General features: G+C 44.2%; 1 protein-coding gene across 1 annotated transcript in view; it reads right to left on the bottom strand.

The window, feature by feature from the left end:
• Positions 1-19,799, bottom strand: part of wdfy4 (WDFY family member 4) — a 181,772-nt gene that overhangs the window by 57,559 nt on the left and 104,414 nt on the right. The window contains exons 43-50 of the mRNA XM_055920327.1: positions 12,466-12,543; positions 12,042-12,233; positions 6,880-6,946; positions 6,464-6,675; positions 2,602-2,750; positions 2,317-2,437; positions 2,073-2,158; positions 1,884-1,946 (exon numbers count right to left, since the gene is read on the bottom strand). Coding sequence (XP_055776302.1) covers positions 1,884-1,946; positions 2,073-2,158; positions 2,317-2,437; positions 2,602-2,750; positions 6,464-6,675; positions 6,880-6,946; positions 12,042-12,233; positions 12,466-12,543 — 968 coding nt within the window. The remainder of the gene's footprint in view (positions 1-1,883; positions 1,947-2,072; positions 2,159-2,316; positions 2,438-2,601; positions 2,751-6,463; positions 6,676-6,879; positions 6,947-12,041; positions 12,234-12,465; positions 12,544-19,799) is intronic.

The following is a 19,799-nucleotide window of genomic DNA, read 5'->3' as shown; positions in this document are numbered from 1 at the left end:
GATTGCATGACTGTGTGCTCGATTTTATACACCTGACAGCAGCGGGTGTGGCTGAAATAGCAGAGTCCACTAATTTGAAGGGGTGTCCACCTACTTCTGGCCATGTAGTGTATCTACAGGTGAAGTCGGAAGTTTACATACACTAACACGGAACCCAAACCGGCTGCGCGAGTGCGCCATCGTGCATACATTTATTTTGTTCCCCTACACCAAAAGCGATCACGACACGACACGCAGGTTAAAATATCAAAACAAACTCTGAACCAATGATATTAATTTGGGGACAGGTCGAAAAGCATGTATGGCAATTTAGCTAGTTAGCTTGCTGTTGCTAGCTAATTTGTCCTGGGATATAAACAGTGAGTTGTTATTTTACCTGAAGTGCACAAGGTCCTCTACTCCGACAAATTAATCCACACATAAAACGGCCAACCGAATAGATTCTAGTCATCTCTCCTCCTTCCAGGCTTTTTCATCTTTGAACTTATATGGTGATCGCATCTAAACTTTCATAGTACTACCACGACAACCGGCAACAAAGTTCGTCTTTCAATCACCCACGTGGTTATAACCAATGAGGAAATGGCACGTGGGTACCTGCTTCCATAAACCAATGAGGAGATGGGAGAGGCGCGCGCGAGCAGTGTGGGTGCAATAATTGAATAACATGGATTTCTACATTTATTTTGCGATGCTCGCGCACGTGACGTGTCCGGTCTGGTCAGTATGTTAGGTTGGAGTCATTAAAACTCGTTTTTCAACCACTCCACAAATTTCTTGTCAACAAACTATAGTTTTGGCAAGTCGTTTAGGACATCTACTTTGTGCATGACACAAGTCATTTTTCCAACAATTGTTTACAGACAGATTATTTCCCTTATAATGCACTGTATCACAATTCCAGTGGGTCAGAAGTTTACATCCACTAAGTTGACTGTGCTTTTAAACAGCTTGGAAAATTCCAGAAAATTATGTCATGGCTTTAGAAGCTTCTGATAGGCTAATTGATATCATTTGAGTCAATTGGAGGTGTACCTGTGGATGTATTTCAAGGCCTACCTTCATTCTGGTCTGATGAAACAAAAATATAACAGTTTTGCCATAAAGACCATCGTTATGTTTGGAGGAAAAAGGGGGAGGCTTGCAGGCCAAAGAACAGCATCCCAACCGTGAAGCACGGGGGTGGCAGCATCATGTTGTGGGGGTGCTTTGCTGCAGGAGGGTCTGGCGTACTTCACAAAATAGATGGTGTTATGAGGAAGGAAAAGTATGTGGATATATTGAAAGCAACATCTCAAGACATCAGTCAGGAAGTTAAAGCTTGGTCGCAAATGGGTCTGACCCCAAGCATACTTCCAAAGTTGTGGCAAAATGCCTTAAGGACAACAAAGTCAAGGTATTGGAGTGGCCATCACAAAGCCCTGACCTCCATCCTATAGAACATTTGTGGGCAGAACTGAAAAAGTGTGTGCGAGCAAGGAAGCCTGCAAACCTTACTCAGTTACGCCAGCTCTGCCAGGAGTAATGGGCCAAAATTCACCCAACTTATTGTGGGAAGCTTGTGAAAGGCTACCCGAAACGTTTGACCCAAATTAAACAATTTAAAGGCAATGCTACCAAATACAAATTGAGAGTATGTAAACTTCTGACCCACTATCAATTTGATGAAAGAAAGAAAAGCTGAAATAAATCATTCTCTCTACTATTATTCTGACATGTCACATTCTTAAAATAAAGGGGTGATCCTAACTGACCCAAGACGGGGAATTTTTACTCAGATTAAATGTCAGGAATTGTGAAAAACTGAGTTTAAATGTATTTGGCTAAGGTGTATGTAAACTTCCAATTTCAACTGTACCTGTTGTGTATGTGTCCACACTCACCTGGCATTAGTTATGACCTCAGCAACCCCTCTACCTATCAATGCCGGCACCACTGAACACAGCCTATAGAAAGTAGTAAGAATGGAAAACAGAGAGATCGAGAGAAAGAAAAAGTAAATCAAACCTGTCCCATAAAGCCACACTCTCCATCTCTCTCTCCATGTTTTCCTATCTCTCTCCATCTCTTACCTTTTAAAAGCAGACACATGGTCTTTGTTGAAGAAAACCAGGAAAGTAGAGTATCCGTTCTGCATAAAGATCTCCAGCGCATTTTCCTGAGGTGTCAGAAAACGGGAAACGTTTCTTCAACATTGCAACAACTTTCTAATAGACACATGAAACACACCAACATGCAGACGGAGAAATATATAAGTTTTAACATTTTACTCCAAAAAGTAGACTATATAGGGAATTAGGTGCCGTGTAAGTTCACCTCTAGAAGGAAACGCATAAAGCGGACATCTCTTATGTCCTGGTAGGGCCATCGTTTGCAGCTGGGGCTGGATGAAGATATGTCTTTAGTCAACATACTGGAAACGAACGCGTCACGCACACTGGGGGATAGAGAGACACGGGGTGTGAACAACAGTTCATAATGATTCATATTCAATAGTATAGTATGTAACCTCCCTATATGTAAGTACACACAGACATTGTCCAACTCATCTCTCTCTCTCACAAACACAACCACACGTACGGACGCACGCACACACAGTACCCAGTGGGGTGGTGTTTTCTGCAGCAGACGTCTCCTGCGGGGGTTAGGGTGAAGCCCTCACACATGTACAGGCTGTCTGTCCCAAACAACAGAAGCCCCTCTGTTACAGACAGCCCACTGACCACCACCACACACACCTTCGCTTTAACCTTGGGGGAGAGTGAACACAACAGATCATAATTGTAAATGAAAAGTCAAGGTTATATTGTTAAACAAAGGTTATATTCACAATCAGTGTTACATCATGATAGTTCTGAAGTGTCTGTCCTATATCTGAAAGATACAAGAAAGATCAGGAAACTTCTATATATTTTTTTTACATGTATTTAACCCTTTATTTTTGGCACTAAACATGTATATACAGTACTTCCATTCACTTTTTCAACTGGTACCAGGCGACCTTCAGACACGTCTTGTGAGGCCTGTGGGTGTCCTAGAGCAAAACAACTGACATGTATGTGTTCATGAGAGTCGTATTAGTGTATAGCACAAACTGTATGTACGTCCCAAGACGCTTGTGGGGGTCATAGAGCAAAATGGAGAACACCATTGTGTTCGTGAGAGTCTCATCTTTCCATAGAGGGGTAATAGTTTGTCAAAACATTTGGATGCTACAGATGATTTTGTGAGAAGACCGATTTTCGGGATGTCTAATGGTCTGACAAACATTGCTCTAGCTCTGTCATCTTTCACCGCAGATGCGGAAGTGTGACCTAGGAGGATGTGGTTGATTGAGACGCATCCAATGCAAAATAGATATCTCTAGCTTAAACTGACATTTTTATGGTTTTTTTTTTGTTATGCTAATTAGATTTCCATGGGGGCGCAGACATCGACCTTAGGGGGTTAATAGACAAGCACAGCACAAGGACAGAACTACATCAATTTTAAATAAGAATACACGCTTTCATACATTTATGCCTTAGCATTCCATGCCTCGGGTACTCATAACGGCAACACTACAGCCATTAATTTTTCCATTATTGCGATCCTTTGCTCTACTGTTACAATTGCTTTGACCAAGCAGGTCCTGATATCCTAAATCGCATAGCACCAGTCGATCTGTGAACATCAGAGAGAATCTCACAACATCCCAAACCATCCGTGTCCTTGTTTGTTCTATTTGACGTCAATACTATGCGTAATTATGTGATTCATAGACGAATGTAGCAACCCTGTTTCGCTAAATTCCCCTGACGTGAATAAAGCTACCTTGTTTCGCTACATTTCCCCGAGATTAATAAAGCTACATGGTCATCTACAGTTATCGGCCTTAATAGGTAACATGGGGTAAAATATAGACTTTTTACAGTACCACCCGCCATGGATTTCATTAGGTAAGATTCATACCTTGAATCGTGTGGAGTTTACTCCCACTAGAGTTTCAACTTAATCGTTTATTGACTGAGAGGCTAATGTCATACCATTGATTTCTCCCCAGAAACATTACCATCATAATCACACTATCGGCGGTGGAAGTCTAATCATGCTAAACATTGTGTGTGGGGGGGGGGGTGATGTGCTCCTGGATTAATAAGCGTGTAAATGCCTGTGTATCTGACAACAGCTCAGCAGGACACACACACGCCAACTAGCTAGGAGACAGTTGATACAACTATCTACTGTTTTTTTTATTTATTAATTTAATAACATTATTAAAACACTCTGCTGGTTGACTTTGCTTTAACATGACCTGTTAATATGGTTTCCACCTCAGCAACTTGTCTTACATTTCCATTGTAATTCCCCAATATCACATTCACACCCAGCAGCATCCACCAGTCACAAACATACACACATATCAGTACATATCACAAGAGGTTGGTAGCACCTTAATTGGGGAGAGTGGGCTTATGTTAATGACTGGAGTGGAATTAGTGGAATGGTATAAATTATATCCAACACATTGTTTGATGCCATTCCATTTGCTCTGTTTCAGCCATTATTATGAGCCATCATCCCATCAGCAGCCTCCACTGGTACATACACTTAGGTTTACAAGTTATTTAGGTCAGTTAGAGGAGAGGTGTATGCATTAAGTAACCAGAGATGTTCCATTGTAAAGTTTCAAAAAGTAATGTGTAAACCATGAAACCCAGCCCATGTCTACTCTTATGCTCCCATGGGACGTAAAGACATCATCACCACTCCAGGCTGCACATGATTGATCATTTTAATCACACGTCTTCATCGTGATTAAAACGACACAGTCACCACTTCCTTATTCAGATTATTAACATTGATTGATGGATAAGAGAGAAACTGTCCCCCTTTTCACCAAGATGGCGGTGCTCCAGCTAGACTCAGAGCCTGAATGGACCCTGATGCTTGTATTATGTGTGACTCTGAAGACAGTCACTGCTACGAGTGTGATTATGTGTGACTAATTCTATTGTCTCCCCTCATTTACCACTGTGCGTGAGTGTGTGCATGCATGTGTGTGTGCACCTGCCCCTCCCTGTCTCTCTCCCTCTCTCGGCCCCAAGGGACCCACCACCCAAAAACCATATGGGGCAACAACGCACCCACAGGCCTCTCAGAATGAATACTAATCAAATCACACACACTGGGAGAAAGAGGGGCCTAGTGATTATTAGGGAAATTAATCACTGCCACACACACAATAGGAAACCTGCTAAGTGATCAGAGCCTCTCGTCTGAACACACTGAACAAACACGAGCAAGTGAGTGCTCGCTCGCACGCACACACACACACACACACACACACACACACACACACACACACACACACACACACACACACACACACACACACACACACACACACACACACACACACACACACACACACACACACACACACACACACACACACACACACACACACACACGCACACACACACAGTGTAATTGATGTAGAACATTTTTTATATTTATTGCCAACAGAAAAACACCCCACAATAATATGCCTACAACCTACAGAGACCCTAACTAAAGTGACAATGAATTTTCAAGCTGATTTGAATCAACTAATTGAGGGAGAGTAGGAAAAAGGGAAGAAAAGAGGAGGACATCAGGTGAACTGAGGAAAGGATGAGTGGAAAATAGAAGGGAAGAGAAGGAGAGGTGGATGAGTGGAGGAGAGAGAGAGAGAGAGAGCAGTGGAGGAGTGAAGTGGAGGATAGGAGGGTTCTTATTGATTGAGATGCTAATGTCACACCATTGATTTCTCCCAAGAAACATTACCATCATAATCACACTATCGGCAGTGGCAGTCTAATCATGCCAAAGATTGTGTGTGTGTGTGTGTGTGTGTGTGGGAGGGCGGTGGCTCTAAGAATAGTGCTCCTGGATTAATAAGCGTGTAAACGCCTGTGTATCTGACAACAGCTCATCAGGACACACAGCCACATCAGCCAGCTAGCTGAGAGACAGTTGATACAACTTCCTACAGTTTTTTTGTTAATTCTTCTGTCAGAAACATTAGTAAAACCCTCTGCTCGTTGTCTGAGCTTTAAACGGCCCTGGGTTACCACTGACTAACACAAACACACACACACACACTAAACTAACTATAACAGATGAGATTCTGATAGCAGATGGGAGGTATTGGAATCCCATAGACTATCTGGATGATAAAAAATATAGATCTCTCTCAAAGTGTGGGACCTTTCTGTTTGAGAAGACGTCATACTGGATTACAACCAACTGGTCTTTGTTACAACATGTTAAATACGTCTTTTTTATGACAAGAGCAAGACCTCATGGGAACGACGTCACATTTTGGTTGATATCTGGTCAGATCTGATTAAAACATGATAAATATGTATTTTTCTGGTTGCTAAAAATACATTATTTAACCAGTATACAACAAGACACACACAAACACACACACACTCACCTCTTCCTCAGGCTCCAGCTCCTGTAGTACGATGTGTGTGTGGCTGCAGGTGTGTGTATGTGAGCAGGGCTCAGGGGTGGTGGACGCTGTGGCGAAGGGCTCAGAGAGAGGTGCAGTAGTCTCAGTCAGGACAGGGAAAAAGGTTAGGCGGTTACAGTCCTCTCCAACATCCTCCTCTTCCTCTGTCCCTGGCTCAAACAGGATCCTTGACTCTGGAACACACACAGAGACACATGAGTGTGGGCACAGGTGCTAAGTTGGTAGAGCACGGCGCTTGCAATGTCAAGATTGTTGGTTCGATTTCCACTAGGGCCACCCATACGAAAAATGGATGCACGCATGACTAAGTTGTTTTGGATAAAATTGTCTGCTAAATGACATATTATATTATGTCAGGTGTGTGTCTGTGGTCTTACCTGAGTCAGTCTCTGTCCTTCCTTTGCTCTCCTCTGGCAGACCATTTTTCACACACATATCTGCCAACTACACAGCAACACAGAGAGGACAGATGAAGCAATCACGATGGCGCCGTAGGGGAGGGCTGCCGTCTTATCGGCTCTCAACCAACCATGCTATTTTGTTTATTTTTTCGCGTTGTTCGTAACTTGTTTTGTACATAATGTTGCTGCTACCATCTCTTATGACCGAAAAAAGCTTCTGGACATCAGAACTGCGATTGCTCACCTCAAACTGGATGAAGAGTTATTCTTCAATGAGTCGGAAGGGAGGGATATACTACTACAGACACCTGACCAGGCCCAGATCCCTGTGATTCGCTGGATAAGGAAACAGATTTTGTGGAAAAAGATCTGGGTGCCTTGTGAGGATCAGGCGACAAGTGGCTAATCTGCCCTTGCCTTCCGTCCTGCTAGCTAATGTTCAATCGCTGTAAAATAAATGGGGACGAGCTGAAAGCATGTATATTCTACCAACGAGTCGTGGCTGAACGATGACATTAAGAACACACAGCTGGCGGGTTATACACTCCATCGGCAGGACAGAACAGCAGCATCTGGTAAGAAACGGGGTGGGGGCCTATGCATATGGTTGAAGACAGCAGAGGTGTATTTAAAGGGCAAGTTGGTCAGGATGATATCTAAGAGGATGCCCATGGTTACGGATTTAGGGTTGTACCTGGTAGGTTCCTTGAAAATATGTGTGAGATTGAGGGCATCTAGTTTAGATTGTAGGATGGCCGCGATGTTAAGCATTTCCCAGTTTAGGTCACCTAACCGTACAAACTCTGAAGATAGATGGGGGTGATCAATTCACATATGGTGTCCAAGGCACAGCTGGGGGCTGAAGGGGGTCTATAACAATCGACAACGGTGAGACTTGTTTCTGGAAAGGTGGATTTTTAAAAGTAGAAGCTAAAATTGTTTGGGAACAGACCTGGATAGTATGACAGAACTCTGCAGGCTATCTCTTCTGTAGATTGCAGCTCCGCCCCCATTGGCAGTTCTATCTTGTCGAAAAATGTTGTAGTTAGGGATGGAAATTTCAGGAATTTTAGTGACCTTCCTAAGCCAGGAATCAGATGCGTCTAGGACATCTGGGTTGGCGGAGAGTGTTACAGCAGTGAATAAAACAAACTTAGGGAGGAGGCTTCTAATGTTAACATGCATGAATCCAAGGCTATTACGGTTACAGAAGTCAACAAATGAGAGCGCCTGAGGAATGGGAGTGATGCTGGGGGAGGCAGGGCTTGGGTTAACCTCTACATCACCAGAGGAACAGAGGAGGAGTAGGATAAGGGTACGGCTAAAGGCAATAAAAACTGGTCGTCTAGTGTGTTCGGAAAAAAGAGTCAAAGGAGCATATTTCTCGGCGCGGAAGAATAGATTCAAGGCATAATGTACAGACAAGGGTATGGTTGGATGTGAGTACAGTGGAGGTAAACCTAGGCATTGAGTGACGATGAGAGAGGTTTTGTCTCTAGAGGCACCATTTAAGCCAGGTGAAGTCACCGCATGTGTGGGGGGTGGAACAAAAGGGCTAGCTAAGGCATATTAAGCAGGACTGGAGGCTCTACAGTGAAATAAGACAATAATCACTAACCAAAACAGCAATAGACAAGGCATATTGACATTAGGGAGAGGCATGTGTAGCCGACCTGGCCGGGTGGTGCCAGAGAAACAACCTATCCCTCAACGTAACCAAGACTAATGAGATGATTGTGGACTACATGAAAAGGATCACCGAGCACGTCCCCATTCTCATCGACGGGGCTGTAGTGGAGCAGGTTGAGAGCTTCAAATTCCTTGGCGTCCACATCAACAACAAACTAGAATGGTCCAAACACACCAAGACAGCGTATCCCCCCTCAGGAAACGAAAAAGATTTGGCATGGGTCCTCAGATCCTCAAAAGGTTCTACAGCTGCAACATCGAGAGCATCCTGACCGGTTGCATCACTGCCTGGTACGGCAATTGCTCAGCCTCTGACCGCAAGGCACTTCAGAGGGTAGTGCGTACGGCCCAATACATCACTGGGGCAAAGCTGCCTGCCATCCAGGACCTCTACACAAGACGGTGTCAGAGGAAGGCCCTAAAAATTGTCCAGCGAGTAGCTAGGCGAACTGGAGACACGGCGAATTCAGACAGCTAGCAGGCCAGGGCTAGCAGATAGACCTCCTGGGGACGTCGCAACAGAAGAGCCTGTTGAAACCCCCTCGGACGGTTACATCGGCAGACCAGTCATGATGGATCGGCGGGGCTCTGTGTCGGCAGAAAAGGGTCCAGGCCAATTGGCAAAAGAGGTATTGTAGCCCAGGAATTGGCTGATGGATCTCTTCGGCTAGCCGGAAGATGGGCTAGCTCCAGTCGAGCTCCTGGCTAACTGGTGCTTGCTTCGAGACAGAGACATTAGCCAGGAGTAGCCACTCGGATAGCAGCTAGCTAGCTCTGATGATCCGGTGTAAAGGTTCAGAGCTTGCGGTAGGAATCCGGAAATGTGGTAGAAAAAAAGCAGTCCGATATGCTCTGGGTTGATATTGCGCTGGCAGGAATTGACTGGCAGGAATTGACCGGGTTGAGATTGGCTGATGTCCGAGTTAACGGTGATGACCGCTAGCAGTGGCTAACTGACTACTAGCTAGTAGCTAGGTAGCTGGCTAACTTCTGATGGGGGTTCCGGGTTCTAAAGTATAAAACAATTGCTGATCCGTACCACATTGGGTGAAGCGGGTTGCAGGACAGTATGTTCAGTCCGTAGATGGAAATTGAGAATAAACATTTTTAAAAATATATACGAAATATATGCGAAATAAAAGATATATACAAGGGACGTGACGAGCAAAACAGATGTCCGACAGCTACGCCATCTTGGAACGGGAGTGCATACCCCAACCAGAACCCAAGGATTACATGTAACATTCGCACTGAGCTAGAGGGTAGAGCTTCCACTCCAGGAGCGGGATTCTAACCCGGAAGCTTATAAGAAATCCCGCTCTGCCCTCCAATGAACCATCAAACAGGCAATGCATCAATACAGGACTAAGATCAAATCGTACTACACCGGCTACGACGCTCATCGGATGTGGCAGGGCTTGCAAACTATTACAGACTACAAAGGGAAGTATAGCCGAGAGCTGCCCAGTGACACAAGCCAACCAGATGAGCTAAATAACTTATATGCTCACTTTGAAGCAAGTCACACTGAAACATGCATGAGAGCATCAGCTGTTCCAGACGACTGTGTGATCACACTCTCCGCAGCCGATGTGATTAAGAATATCAAAAAGGTCAACATTCACAAAGCCACAGGGCCAGACGGATTACAAGGACGTGTACTCCGAGCATGCAATTTGCATACAGCACCAACAGATCCACAGATGATGCAATCTCTATTGCACTCCACACTGCCCTTTCATACCTGGACAAAAAGAACACATATGTGAGAATGCTATTGATTGACTACAGCTCAGCGTTCAACACCATAGTGCCCTCAGAGCATGCACTGACCAACTGGCAAGTGTCTTCACTGACATTTTCAACCTCTCCCTTTCCGAGTCTGTAATACCAACATGTTTTAAGCACACCACCATAGTCTTTGTGCCCAAAAACACTAAGGTAACCTGCCTAAACGACTACCGACCCGTAGCACTCACATCTGTAGCCATGAAGTGCCTTGAAAGGCTGGTCATGGCTCACATTAACACCATCATCCCAGAAACCCTAGACCCACTCCAATTTGCATACCTCCCCAACAGATCCACAGATGATGCAATCGCCATTGCAATCCACACTGCCCTTTCCCACCTGGACGAAGGAACACCTATGTGAGAATGCCATTCATTTGACTACAGCTCATCATTCAACACCATAGTGCCCTCAAAGCTCCTTCAATAAGCTAAGGACCCTGGGACTAAACACCTCCCTCTGCAACTGGATTCTGGACTTCCTGACGGGCCTCCCCCAGTTGGTAATGGTAGGTAACAACACATCCACCACGCTGATCCTCAACACGGGGGCCCCTCAGGGGTGCGTGGTCAGCCCCCTCCTGTACTCCCTGTTCACTCATGACTGCACGGCCAGGCACAACTCCAGATCCTCAAAAAGTTCTACAGCTGCATCATCAAGAGCATCCTGACGGGTTGCATCACTGCCTGGTATGGCAACTGCTTGGCCTCCGACCGCAAGGCACTACAGAGGATACTGAGTACGGCCCAGTAGATCACCGTGGTCAAGCTTCCTGCCATCCAGGACCTCTATCCCAGGCGGTGTCAGAGGAATGCCCTAAAAATTGTCAAAGACTCCAGCCACCCTAGTCATAGACTGTGGCCTCTGCTACCGCACAGCAAGCGGTACTGGAGCGCCAAGTCAAGGTCCAAGAGGTTCCTAAATAGATTCTGCCCCCCCCCCCGGTACGCTGCTGCTACTCTCTGTTATTATCTATGCATAGTCACTTTAATAACTCTACCTACATGTACATATTACCTCAATTACCTCGACACCGGTGCCCCCGCACATTGACTCTGTACCGGTACCCCTTGTATATAGCCCCGCTATTGTTATTTACTGCTGCTCTTTAATTATCTCTTACTTTTTTTGTATATTTTCTTAAAACTGTATTGTTAGTTAAGGGCTTGAGGGCTTGTAAATAAGCATTTCACTGTATGGTCTACACCTGTTGTATTCGGCACATGTGACAAATACAGTTTTATTTGATTTGTTACACACTACTCAAAAGAACAGCCATTACACTCATAAACCAACTGGTTTCAACTGGGCGCTAGTTCATTTAGCTGAGCCGATGATTTGTGCCGGTGGTTTCAAAGGCAAAACTGATCCTAGATCAGCAATTCTACTTTGAGATGTTGCTTTATGAATACGTTCCCCATTGTCCACATGCCAGGAGGACTTCACATAATCAAATATTGGTACTAATTCAAGTAGAAATGTCTTAGACTAATCATTGTAACTGTGTTCATTAATGACGTAACGATGTAAAACCTCATGGAGAGAGACAGAAAGAGAGAGAAAGCTATAGACTCGTAGAGAGAGAGGCTGACAAAGAGGGAATAGAGAGAGATACAGTTGAGTGTGAGACAGCTATGGTATACAGTAATGGCCAGTACCCGTTTGGAGCGTCGCTGGGCTCTCCTGCGGATGCGAGGCCTGGTGCGGTTGGGGCCTTCAGCTGCATCCTGGACCCAGCCTCGTGTCAGCACCACCCCCGGCCCCGGGCCGAACACACCCCTCTCCCTTAGTAGCTCCTCCTCCACACACAGCCACATAGTCCCCAACCGCTCCCACTCATAAACACACAGCTGCAGGAGAGAGAGGGAAAGGAATGTTAAAATGAACGTTGGGGGGGATAAGAAGAGCGTGAAAATTACATATGGGGAACATTAGAGGCATGTCAGAATTATGTTGGGGAACCATAAGAGGAATGTAAAATTATGCTCAGGGAACGTAATAGGAATACTGTAGGAATGTAAAAATGCTCTACAAAAGACTGTTCAGTCACATTCTACATGGGCACAAAAGATCTCGCAGTACCTGTGTGTGGTTCTTCCTCAGCTTCTCAAACATCTCCTGACCTCTCTTCAAATGGGCCTCCATACAAGACAGGAACTCCTAGAAAGGAGGAGAGAGACAGAGAGACAAATCAAATCAAATTGTATTGGTCACACACGTTTAGCCGATGTTATTGCGGGTGTAATTATTGTTTCTAGCTCCGACAGTGCAGTAATATCTAACAAGTAATATCTAACAATTTCACAACATATACCCAATACACACACATCTAAGTAAAGGAATGGAATTAGGAATATATAAATGAACAATGTCAGAGCTCCGGCAAAACGCTATGCCACTTGTAGTTTCTTCTCCGTAATGAGTCTGGATCTGAGTATCGCCTCAACAATTTCTAGAACGCAAACACATTCTAACTGTTCTGATTGGTCCCAGAAACTGAAGGGTTGGGCCAGAGCCAGAACACACGTGGTTAAAGCGGCGTTTAGAAAATGTGTCATTAGCCTCCCAAGTGGCACAGTGGTTTAAGGCACTGCATCGCAGTGCGAGCTGTGCCACTAAAGATCCTGGTTCGAGTCCAGGCTCTGTCGCAGCCGGCCGTGACCGGGAGACCCATGAGGCGGAACACAATTGGCCCAGCGCTGTCCGGGTTAGGGGAGGGTTTGGCCGGCAGGGATGTTCTTGTCCCATTGCTCACTAGTGAATCCTGTGGCGGGCCGGGCACAATGCACGCTAAAATGGTCGCCTGGTAGATAGGCACATTGGTGCAGCTGGCTTCCGGGTTAGGCGGGCGTTGTGTCAAGAAGCAGTGCAGCTTGGCTGGGTAGTTTAGGATGACGCACGGCTCTCACGGCAGCGTTGGGACAAGACTGTAACTACCAATTGGATACCACGAAATAGGGCAAAAAAATTTATAATCAAATAAAAGACAATGTGTCATTGGCTTTGATACTCTGGTTAGAGATGATCCAATCGCGGATGACTTTTTTGTACAACAGACCTCATTTTGACGTTACCACAAATGACTTCAACAATGGCAATCTAAACTGAACTACACCTTTCTGACACCTTTCTACCCTGCTAGAGCTGCCCAGGTCAACTGTAAGTTATGTTATTGTGAAGTGGAAACGTCTAGGAGCAACAACTGCTCAGCCGAGAAGTAGCGCGGGGGGAAAAAAAAAAATCGCATGTCCTTGGTTGCAATACTCACTAACAAGTTCCAAACTGCCTCTGGAAGAACGTCAGCACAAGAACTGTTGGTTTCCATGGCCGAGCAGCCGCACACGAGCCACACGAGCCTAAGATCAACATGCGCCAATGCCAAACGTCGGCTGGCGTGGTGTAAACCTCGCCGTCATTAGACTCTGGAGCAGTGGAAAAGCGTTCTCTGGAGTGATGAATCACACTTCACCATCTGGCAGTCCGATGGACAAATCTGGGTTTACCTGTCCCAATGCAGCTCTGGGTTTACCTAGTACCAACTGTAAAGTTTGGTGGAGGAGGAATGGTTGGGCTAGGCCCCTTAGTTCCAGTGAAGGGAAATCTTAACTCAATTCTGTTTTTCCAACTTTATGACAACAGTTTAGGGAAGGCCCTTTCCTGTTTCAGCATCATGCCCCTGTGCAGAAAGCGAGGTCAATACAGAAATGGTTTGTCGAGATCGGTGTTAAAGAACTTGACTGGCCTACAAAGAGCCCTGACTTCAACCCCATCGAACACCTTTGGGATGAATTGAACCGCCGACCACTAGCGAGGCCTAATTGCCCAACATCAGTGCCCAACATCAATAATGCTCGTGGCTGAAAGCAAGTCCCAGCTGAAAGCAAGTCCCAGCAGCAATGTTCCCAAATCTAGTGGAAAGAGGAGTGTTAAAGCAGCAAAGAAGAAACCAACTCCATATTAATGCCCATGATTTTGGAATGAGATGTTCGACGAGCAGGTGTCCACATACTTTTGGTCATATAGTGTATGTAGCGAACATAAAGAAGCAAAAGGATTCAGTTTGAGTCATCAGGCAACACTACTATGACTATCCCTCAAAGTGTGTTACATCATAAAACAAATATCTTACAAATCACTGAAAAAACTGAAAATTAGAATCAATGTTCAGTGATCATTTAGACCAGTTCTACAGTAGTGTGTGTGTAAAAACAACACACCTCAATAATTATGTATGAAAAACAATGTCCCATCTTTTCCTTATGACCTTTCCGTAGCCTAAAACAGCCACTTCCCATACTGCGTATTCATATTAGTATTGTTTGTTTCATCATGAAATTACCATACACTCATATAATTACAGCTCATATAAATTGCATTCAGTGGGTGAAATAAGCTAGTGGCTACACAGCTTTCCAATAATACTGTCTATGGATCTAAACCCTTGGTGTCTGTGATCTAATTAGCTTAAACATTAATATCTCAGTGGTACGCTGCGGCAGTGGGCAGGGTGCAGGGGTGTGTCTGTGTGCGTGTCTTTGTGTGTGTGCATGTCCTTCTACTACATTAGCGCTAGCTAGTGACACTTAGGACTCACATTGGCACGGCTCACAGAATCATTAAGACAATCATCACAACATAGGCCTCACAGAGAGGGTGAAACAACACATCTCCTGCCATAACGTGTGACCAAGAACGCACATTTCAGTCGGTTACAGACAGAACATATGCTGCAGACTTGAGCTTCAGTCATGGTCGTGCATGGCTAACTCGATTTCTTTGTGGTATTGGTAATCATATTTCTCTGCTCTACTGCCTCCACCTGGGGAAATAAATGCATAGTTTAATAAATACTTATTTTTTTGTAAAAAAACAGAAACAGAATTTAAAATCCTCGTGCATCAATCAAAGTAACATAATCACAAAATCCCCATCAAAATGTGTCAGTTTAAGATAGAGATACCAGTATACTACATATACTATGTTGGCCTTCCGCATCTGGGGTGAAAGATGGCCGAGCTACAGCAGTGTTTGACTGACCATGAGACATTCTGAAAATCGGTCATCTCACGAAAACGTCTAAAGAGTCCAAACGGGTTGGCCTACAAACTATTTCTCCGGGTTTGCTCTACAACCCCCACAACTGTCACGGGACTAGTCTGAAGAAAACCCATACAAACGAGTGGAAGTATGGAGGTAGTTTTGTGCCAACAAAAATAAAAGGATAAATATGTGTCCAAAAAAAACGAAAATATTACCTGAGCTTTCTAGATATAGGACAGACACTTCAAAACATTATTCCTTATGATTAGTTTTTTTACTGTCTTTTTTTGCCATTTATGAATGTGTTATTCAATGCGTTTCTATGGGCTATAGTAGTAAAGGCCGAATTCAATACTTTATCAAATATATTTTTTTATACATCATTTTTATACCTAAAGGGGTACTAAAATTCAAAATCAAACAGCTGAATGATCCATGCTATGACCATATTAAAACAATTCCGTGGGTTAGCTTAGTACACCCCCGCCCCCAACCCCCAAGAGCTTGAACTCTCATCCCTGATACAGAATGAAACCCTAGTAACTTTATATGGCATTTCAAAGGCTGGCAAAAATGTGACAATACAGTATAGAAGACAAAAACAAATGAAGGAAGAATTGGAAGCGAAATTGAAGAAATATTAAAGAGAGAGAAGAAACATAATATATAGCATTAATTACTCTAATTAGCAGATAGCAACCTCATTGGCTCTTTAAACACTGCATTAAATAACATAACTAATCTCTTCCCCTATGCAATTAACACCACAACATCACACACTTTCATTTCCATTTTAATGACTTCCCAACAACACACCAACTCTGATGATTGTGTGTGTGTGGGGTGTAATGTGTGTGTGTAATGTCAACTTCTCTGTGTGCTGGCAGTGACTGGCAAGGAACTTAACGTGATTATTAGTCCTATTAATTATCTTTATATTGTGAAGGCACAGATAGAATTATAGAACGCTGCTGAATCCCTGAAAGCATTTGACTGCTCCCAGTCTGTCTGTCAGTCTCTTCATGCAGTATGCTGCTGATATCTGTAACCATTTACCATGGGCACCTTGTCTCAGGCACCAATGATAAGCATTTACAATCCTACACTCACCTGTAGTTATCTTCACACACTAGGACAGAAAGAGGAAGAAAGTGGCCCGAAACAGAGTGGAACCGGGAGGTAATGTACAGTACTATCTAAATTATTTAGTGTCTAAGACGTTGGGGGCGGGGGGGTCGGGGGGGGGGTGAGGGGGAATATTTTAAGATGGTCATGCTATGGATCATTTAGTTTTTCACAATTCCTGACATTTAATCCTAGATAAAAAAATCCCTGTCTTAGGTCAGTTAGGATCACCACTTTATTTTTATTTTAAGAATGTGAAATGTCAGAATAAAAGTAGAGAGAATTATTTATTTCAGCTTTTATTTATTTAAATCGCATTCCCAGTGGGTCAAAAGTTTACAAACACTCAATTTGCAGTTGGCAGCATTGCCTTTAAATTGTTTAACTTGGGTCAAACGCTTCGGGTAGCCTTCCACAAGCTTCCCACAATAAGTTGGGTGAATTTTGGCCCATTCCTCCTGACAGAGCTGGTGTAACTGAGTCAGGTTTGTAGGCCTCCTTGCTCGCACACTTTTTCAGTTCTGCCCACAATTTTTCTATAGGTTTGAGGTCAGGGCTTTGTGATGGCCACTCCAATACCTTGACTTTGTTGTCCTTAAGCCATTTTGCCACAACTTTGGAAGTATGCTTTGGGTCATTGTCCATTTGGAAGACCCATTTGCGACCAAGCTTTAACTTCCTGACTGATGTCTTGAGATGTTGCTTCAATATATCCACATACTTTTCCTTCCTCATGACACCATCTATTTTGTGAAGTGCACCAGTCCCTCCTGCAGCAAAGCACCCCAACAACATGATGCTGCCACCGTGCTTCATGGTTGTGATTCTTCTTCTGTTTGAAAGCCTCCCCCTTTTTCTTCCAAACATAACGATGGTCATTATGGCCAAACAGTTCTATTTTTGTTTCATCAGACCAGAGGACATTTCTCCAAAAAGTACGATATTTATCCCCATGTGCAGTTGCAAACCGTAGTCTGTCTTTTTTTGGTGGTTTTGGAGCAGTGGCATCTTCCTTGCTGAGCGGCCTTTCAGGTTACGTCGATATAGGACAAATTTTACTGTGGATATAGATACTTTTGTACCTGTTTCCTCCAGCATCTTCACAAGGTCCTTTGCTGTTGTTCTGGGATTGATTTGCACTTTTCGCATCAAAGTACGTTCTTCTCTAGGAGACTCTCCTTCCTGAGCGGAATGACGGCAGCGTCCTCCCATGGTGTTTATACTTGAATACTATTGTTTGTACAGATGAACGTGGTACCTTCAGGCATTTGGAAATTGCTCCCAAGGATGAACCAGACTTGTGGAGGTCTACACATTTTTCTTCTGAGGTCTTGGCTGATTTTTGGGGGATTTTCCCATGATGTTAAGCAAAGAGGCACTGAGTTTGAAGGTAGGCCTTGAAATACATCCACAGGTACACCTCCAATTGACTCAAATGATGTCAATTAGCCTATCAGAAGCTTCTAAAGCCATTACATACTTTTCTGGAATTTTCCAAGCTGTTTAAAGGCACAATCAACTTAGTGTATGTAAATGTGTGACCCACTGAAATTGTGATACAGTGAATTATAAGTGAAATAATCTGTCTCTAAACAATTGTTGGAAAAATTGTGTCATGCACAAAGTAGATGTTCTAACCGACATGCCAAAACTATACTTTGTTAACAAGAAATTTGTGGAGTGGTTGAAAAATGAGTTTTAATGACTCCAACCTAACTGAATGTAAAATTCCGACTTCAACTGTATTTGATTTTGAATTTCAGGACCTTTAGGATATAAAAATATATATATAAAAAAATTGGATAACATATAGATGTTGTCCTTTACTACTAAAGCCCATAGAAATGCATTAAATAACACATTCATAATAAGCTAAAATAAATCATAAGAAAAAAGGTTTTGAAATGTCTGTCCTAAATCTAAGAGATATAAAAAAAACTCTGGAAATATATACAGTGACTTCAGAAAGTAATTGAGGTAATATGTACATGTAGGTAGAGTTAAAGTGGCTATGCATAGATAATAAACAGAGAATACCAGCAGAGTAAAAGGGGAGGGGGGGACAATGCAAATAGTCAGGGTAGACAATTTATTAGCTGTTCAGGGGTCTTATGGCTTTGGGGTAGAAGCTATTAAGAAGTATTTTGGTCCAAGACTTGGTGCTCTGGTACCACTTCCCATGTGGTAGCAGACAGAACAGTCTGTGACTAGGGTGGAGTCTTTGACAATTTTAGGGCCTTCCTCTGACACCGCCTGGTATAGAGGTCCTGGATGGCAGGAAGCTTGGCCCCAGTGATGTACTGGGCTGTACACACTACCCTCTGTAGCACCTTGCGGTCAGAGGCTGAGCAGCTATCATACCAGGCAGTGATGCAACCAGTCAGGATGCTCTCGATGTTGCAGCTGTAGAACCTTTTGAGGATATGAGGACCTTTATTGAGGATATGAGGACCCTAGGCTTTGTTGTGCCCTCTTCACGACTGTTTTAGTGTGTTTGGACCATGACAATTTGCTGGTGATGTGGACACCAAGAAACTTGAAGCTCTCAACCTGCTCCACTACAGTTGTCCTGGCACCACACGGCCAGGTCTCTGACCTCCTCGCTATAGGCTGTCTCATTGTTGTCTGTGATCAGGCCTACCACTGGAGTTGTGCCTGGCCATGCAGTCATGAGTGAACAGGGAGTATAGGAGGGGACTGAGCACGCACCCCTGAGGGGCCCCCCTGTTGAGGATCAGCGTGGCGGATGTGTTGTTACCTACCCTTACCACCTGGGGAAGACCTGTCAGGACGTCCAGGATCCAGTTGCAGAGGGAGGTGTTCAGTCTCATGGTCCTTAGCTTGGTAATGAGCTTTGAGGGCACTATGGTGTTGAACACTTAGCTGTAGTCACTGAATAGCATTCTCACATAGGTGTTCCTTTTGTCCAGGTGGGAAAGGTCAGTGTGGAGTGCAATAGACATTGCATCATCTGTGGATCTGTTGGGGCGGTATGCACATTGGAGTTAGGGTTTCTGGTATAATGGTGTTGACGTGAGCCATGACCAGCCTTTCAAAGCACTTCATAGCTACAGACGTGAGTGCTACGGGTTGGTAGTCATTTAGGCAGGTTACCTTAGTGTTCTTGGGCACATTCGGAGACTTGTCCGAAACCCACTCCTGCATTGTCTTGGCTGTGTGTTTAGGGTCAGTGAAGGTGAACCTTCACCCCCTGTCTGAGATCCTGAGAGCTCTAGAGCAGGTGCACTTCA

This window comes from Salvelinus fontinalis, chromosome 1 (assembly GCF_029448725.1).
Source record: "Salvelinus fontinalis isolate EN_2023a chromosome 1, ASM2944872v1, whole genome shotgun sequence".
NCBI lineage: Eukaryota > Metazoa > Chordata > Actinopteri > Salmoniformes > Salmonidae > Salvelinus > Salvelinus fontinalis.
This window is presented reverse-complemented; position numbering and strand designations above follow the sequence as displayed.